Raw genomic sequence first — 5,596 nt, 5'->3', positions numbered from 1 at the left:
TTCCAAGCCTCGCTCTCAGACTGAGCTGCTCTCTGATTGGCTGCAGCCTCAGATCGCGTGACGGTTTCCGGACTCCAATCACAGAGAGTGCGAGGAGCGCGCGGTCCCAGCCGGAGACACAGACACAGAGATATCAACCCCGGGGTGAGAGACTGACCGGACAGGGCGGGGCCAGGGAACTGACAGCTACACAAAGGGTTAACCACCCCACACCGGCACACAAAGGGTTAACTACAACCACCTACCGGCACACAAAGGGTTAACCGGCACACAAAGGGTTAACCACCCCACACCAGCACACAAAGGGTTAACCCCCCCCCCCCCCACACACACACACACAAAGGGTTAACTACACTACCCCACGCTGGCACACAAATGGTTAACCACACCCCCACCCCCCCCACAACGGCACACAAAGGGTTAACTACACCACCCCACTCTGGCACACAAAGGGTTATCCCCCACACCCAAAGGGTTAACCACACCACCCCACGCTGGCACACAAAGGGTTAACCACACCACCACCCCCACACCGGCACAAAAAGGGTTAACTACACCACCACCCCACACCGGCACACAAAGGGTTAACCACTCTGGCACACAAAGGGTTAACTACACTACCCCACTCTGGCACACAAAGGGTTAACTACACCACCCCCACGCTGGCATACAAAGGGTTAACTACACCGCCCCCCACACCGGCACACAAAGGGTTAACTACACCACCCCCCCCCATTCCCCCCTAAACCGGCACACAAAGGGTTAACTACACCACCCCCACGCTGGCACACAAAGGGTTAACTACACCATCCCATACCGGCACACAAATGGTTAACTGCACCACCCCACATACCTTCACACAAAGGGTTAACTGCACCACACCGGCACACAAAGGGTTAACTACCCCATCACATACAGGCACACAAAGGGTTAACTACACTATCCCATACCGGCACATAAAGGGTTAACGTCACGGTCACATACCGGCACCTTCCCATACCGGCACACAAGCGTTAACTACACTATCAACCAGCCAGCACAACTAGGGTTAACACGCTTTATCCCTTTACTATCCACCGGCACAGCGAGGGTTAACTCGCCTCAACCCTTCACTATCCACTGGGCCCGCAAGGGTTAACTTCACTATCAATCAACCGGCATACAGAGGGTTAACTCACCTTATCTCTTCACCGTCAGCCACCTGGCAGCACATCTCTCTGGCATCTGGAGGGTTAAACATTCCTGCCGTGCTCCTCTCTGGCTCCTAGAGGGTTAAACATTCCTGCCGTGCTCCTCTCTGGCTCCTAGAGGGTTAAACATTCCTGCCGTGCTCCTCTCTGGCTCCTAGAGGGTTAAACATTCCTGCCGTGCTCCTCTCTGGCTCCTAGAGGGTTAAACATTCCTGCCGTGCTCCTCTCTGGCTCCTAGAGGGTTAAACATTCCTGCCGTGCTCCTCTCTGGCTCCTAGAGGGTTAAACATTCCTGCCGTGCTCCTCTCTGGCTCCTAGAGGGTTAAACATTCCTGCCGTGGTACCAGATATACACATTTAGACTGTTCAAGCTCTCAGATTATTAGTGTTTTTATCATTTCGTGTCCGGGTTTATCACCAAAGTAGGAATTGCCTGGAATTCAATGTGAAATAGCCGAATCAGGAAAATTCTAAATAAATCTGTAGTGAATTGAATAATTGAGTTGCAAATTTTAGCCTAATTTGGGGAAATTATTCAACTGTCACAGCGTTGCTGTTTTAGCGTAAATCAGAGTTATGCACTAAACACACTGCGAGTTAAATGTGAATGGATAAACCGCTAATTAGGAAATATTCTCCTAAACCCTTTCTTTACCGTTTACAATGCAGCGGGAATTAACCCCTTGGCGTCTGGGCTAAGAATCTCGTTAAAAGGCGCGTGTATATTGAGTTCTTTACCATAGGTGCCAGCCTTAGAAAATACACGGTTATTTTAGGAAGTGTCAGCCATCTGCAAATTAGTTTCTGATTGTTTCAACAAATTTAGTCCAAATCCCTCTATTCTTCACTTTCAGGTATAGGAATTCACAATGGCGGAAAGGCCAGAGGATCTCAACCTGCCCAACGCCGTCATTACCAGGATCATAAAGGAAGCCGTAAGTGTACTATTATCGTACCGGGCAAGCGCACGTTTATTTATGTCAGTTCAATTTTATCTATAAATATATTTTAAAAATATTCCAGTTAAATATATCATTTGTCTCTGTGATAAACAATATATTTATTTGTTGCCTATGGCAGGATTTCATTTAACGTGACCCTGCAGTGGTTATGGTGCTTGGAGGGTAGGTGTATTAAAGTAAAGGAGTGCATGCGATAATTTCCTATAAATGACAATCTGTGACACTCTGTATTCTCATTTTGTATACGAACGGCCATCTTGCCCCGGCTTAGTGTGCATTATACTACCACATAATACAGAGGTGCAATCGCTACCTGCGGTGGTAATGCTAATTTTAACATTTTACTGATCGATAAAGAGAAAGGAGATTGAATCATTTTAGGCTGACTTTGTAGACCCTGCTGCCGACTCCACTTTTCTTGTAATTCCAGCTTCCAGATGGTGTTAATGTTTCGAAGGAAGCGCGCAGTGCGATTTCACGAGCAGCCAGTGTCTTTGTTCTTTATGCCACATCCTGGTAAGGTTTTCCCTTATTCGACTCCTGTCCAACATTAAACGTTTTTAAATTAAACATAGTTTTTTTTTTTTTTTAAAGTGCCAACAACTTTGCAATGAAAGGGAAGCGGAAGACGCTTAATGCGACAGACGTCTTGGCCGCCATGGAAGAAATGGAGTTTGAACGTTTCCTGACGCCTCTAAAAGAGTCCCTGGAAGGTATAGAGGCATTATAACGGCTAATGTACCATTTCCCGGCCCTTGTATTTGTATGTTGGCCATGATTCCACCTGCAATACCGCCGGTCAGTGCTTTGGGGAACTGTTCAGTAAATCAGTCCCTGATTTTCTGTAAGCGGCCCCCGATTTACTATAACCAGGGAGCAGCACTGACTGAGCTCTCTGACATATAACATCAGTCTGCTCTCAGCTTCCCACACAAACCCAATAATCCACTATTTCGAACATCTTTTTCTCCTATGTATCATCTCGCAGCTTACAGACGTGATCAGAAAGGGAAGAAGGAGGCCACTGAGCAGAAGAAGAAAGACAAGGACAAGAAAGCCGACTCTGAGGACCCTGATAAGAGCCGTGAAGATGAGAATGAGGAGGACGAGGACAAGATGGAGGAAGACGAAGCTGTCGATGAAGATGAAGTAGAGAATTAATGAGAATTCTCAGGGGTTATGCCAACATCGGGGGTCTTGTGGCACTCTGTGACCAGCTTTACTAAGACAAGGACATCTGGGGGTCTTTGGTGAAGAGAGAGGTGTCCGAGACCACTACTGCCAAGTTCTGAAGCCATGGTGGATGGCCCAGAATGCCTTTCAGTCTCGGTCACTGCGGGGTACATTGGGGATTTTTCTGCTAAGTTGTTTGTGAAACTGAAACATTTTCAACTGATAGTAAACTGTGTTTTATTTAAAATAAATGCATTTTATATTAAACAGATTTTGCCTGGTTTGGTGCATTTTCTCAATATGAGTAATTAATTAAAGGAGCACTATAGGGTCTGGGACACAAACATATATTTCTGATCCTATAGTGTTAGTCCCCCCTCTTGCTTCCCTAACTATAGTTATATCTTGTATTCAATACGGAAGCTGCTGGCTCTGTCCCTGTCTGCCTCAGAACTGCAAGCAGCCTGCTGACATCATCAGAAGAGTTGTTCTGAGTCAATCACAATGCTTCCCCATAGGATTGGCTGAGCCTGACAAGAAGGCAGATCAGGGGCAGAGCCCGCATGATTCAAACACAGCCCTGGCCAATCAGCATCTCCTCATAGAGAGGAATTGAATCAATTAATCTCTATGAGGAAAGTTCAGTGTCTGCATGCAGAGGGAGGAGATACTGAATGTTTGGATGCATTTTAGGCAGCCATGACCCAGGAAGGATCTCTAACAGCTATCTGAGGAGTGGCCAGTGAAGTTATCACTAGGCGGTAACGTAAACACTGCATTTTCTCTGAAAATACTGTTTACAGCAAAAGGCCTGAAGGTAATGATTCTACTCACCAGAACACATTCAATCAGGTGTAGTTGTTCCGGTGACTATAGTGTCCCTTTAAACAAAGCTTGCCAAATTAGCTCCTAGTCTGATACGTGTGCCCCCAGGCTCTTGGATCGGTAACAGAATCCATTGCTTGTACTGATCAACTAAGCTCTAGATTCTAAAATGTTGTCCAGGTGTAAGTTAGCAACTTGGCTGCACGATGTATAGATTTCATTTTATCACTATCCGCCCTTTAACATCTCATGACTGCAGGTGCAAACATGTTTTTGGAACACAATGCACATGTCCTCAATGGGTTAAATGAATCCAAGAATTCTCGTCAGATGTCTTGTGCACCATACGATAATCTGCCGTGACTGCTCTGCCCAGGAGATTGGCGCTGTGGAACCTTGATATGACAGCTAGCTGGTGTTTGAATCCACACCAGAATCTGTTTATGCAGGCCAATCAGACCGAGCGTGATTAGATGCAATGAATCCGCCGCTCCAGTATCCGTCAGCAAATTCCTAGGATGGTTTCACTTCAAGGACTGCTGCTTGTTTACATGAATCTGAACTTCCCTGCTGTCCTAGCTGAATAATATAGAATTATATATAACTGCCAGAGCCTTTATTCACTAATCGGAATTAAAAAGAAATGAGAAGGAAATTGCACAGATTACACTTAGTTCCCAATTCCGCTACTTTTCGGCTTTTCTATATTAGCCAGAATGTACGACTCCCTTATAAAATCATTGCAATCTTGGCTGTGCTCTCTTCAAACAATGTCGGTGTGATTTGACAAATTTTGGGCCATTGAAACACCCTTAACCCCTTAAGGACACATGACGTGCCTGACATGTCATGATTCCCTTTTATTCCAGAAGTTTGGTCCTTAAGGGGTTAAAGTCAGCTGTGAAATTATTTGAGCGATTTGATGCTTTAAATTCACTTTGAATTAGTGAAATTAATCACTTTAGATCCGGTCACCGTTATTTAGAAATGAGAATTGTTGGGAATGGAACATGTCAAAGTAAATTTCAAATGTAAGGCTAAAGTACCTGCACTGGAGTCAACTATGCTGGTTGGGCTACTTTGGCCTTACGTGTGAGATATACTTTCAATTCCTGACAACTCACGTTAGTAAATAACTGTAGAATTTGCAAAACACTCGAAGCATTTAACGGGAGTACCAAAGGCCGGAGAACAACCATTTCTGCGTCAACTTTTTGTTAAATTTAATGTTGGTTAACTTTTTGAGAGAGTGGATCAGCGTGTCTGCTTTATCAGAATCGCCCGTTATAACGTAATAGCCGTTCACAGCGAGGATATTATGCGATATGCAACCATTTCAATATACTGTTTTTTTAGAAATGACTCCACTTACACCTCTGAGGGTCTTCAAATCACAGGAACACTCCACACCATCACCACCACACAACAAAAATAAAACATCATCAA

At 45.1% G+C, this 5,596-nt stretch overlaps 1 protein-coding gene across 2 annotated transcripts in view; it reads left to right on the top strand.

The window, feature by feature from the left end:
- The window catches only part of POLE3 (DNA polymerase epsilon 3, accessory subunit), a 118,700-nt gene extending 115,095 nt beyond the window's left edge, over positions 1–3,605 (top strand). Inside the window, exons 1-5 of one of the 2 annotated variants that reach the window (XM_063431777.1) lie at positions 62–144; positions 2,045–2,125; positions 2,583–2,668; positions 2,747–2,865; positions 3,141–3,605. In XM_063431777.1, coding sequence (XP_063287847.1) covers positions 2,060–2,125; positions 2,583–2,668; positions 2,747–2,865; positions 3,141–3,313 — 444 coding nt within the window. In that variant the 5' untranslated portion in view covers positions 62–144; positions 2,045–2,059 and the 3' untranslated portion in view covers positions 3,314–3,605. Of the gene's footprint in view, positions 1–61; positions 145–2,044; positions 2,126–2,582; positions 2,669–2,746; positions 2,866–3,140 lie in introns of those variants that run through there. The other variant, XM_063431778.1, reaches the window with a different exon arrangement.
- Positions 3,606–5,596: the final 1,991 nt, after the last annotated feature.

This window comes from Pelobates fuscus, chromosome 9, assembly GCF_036172605.1.
Source record: "Pelobates fuscus isolate aPelFus1 chromosome 9, aPelFus1.pri, whole genome shotgun sequence".
Classification (NCBI taxonomy): domain Eukaryota; kingdom Metazoa; phylum Chordata; class Amphibia; order Anura; family Pelobatidae; genus Pelobates; species Pelobates fuscus.
This window is presented reverse-complemented; position numbering and strand designations above follow the sequence as displayed.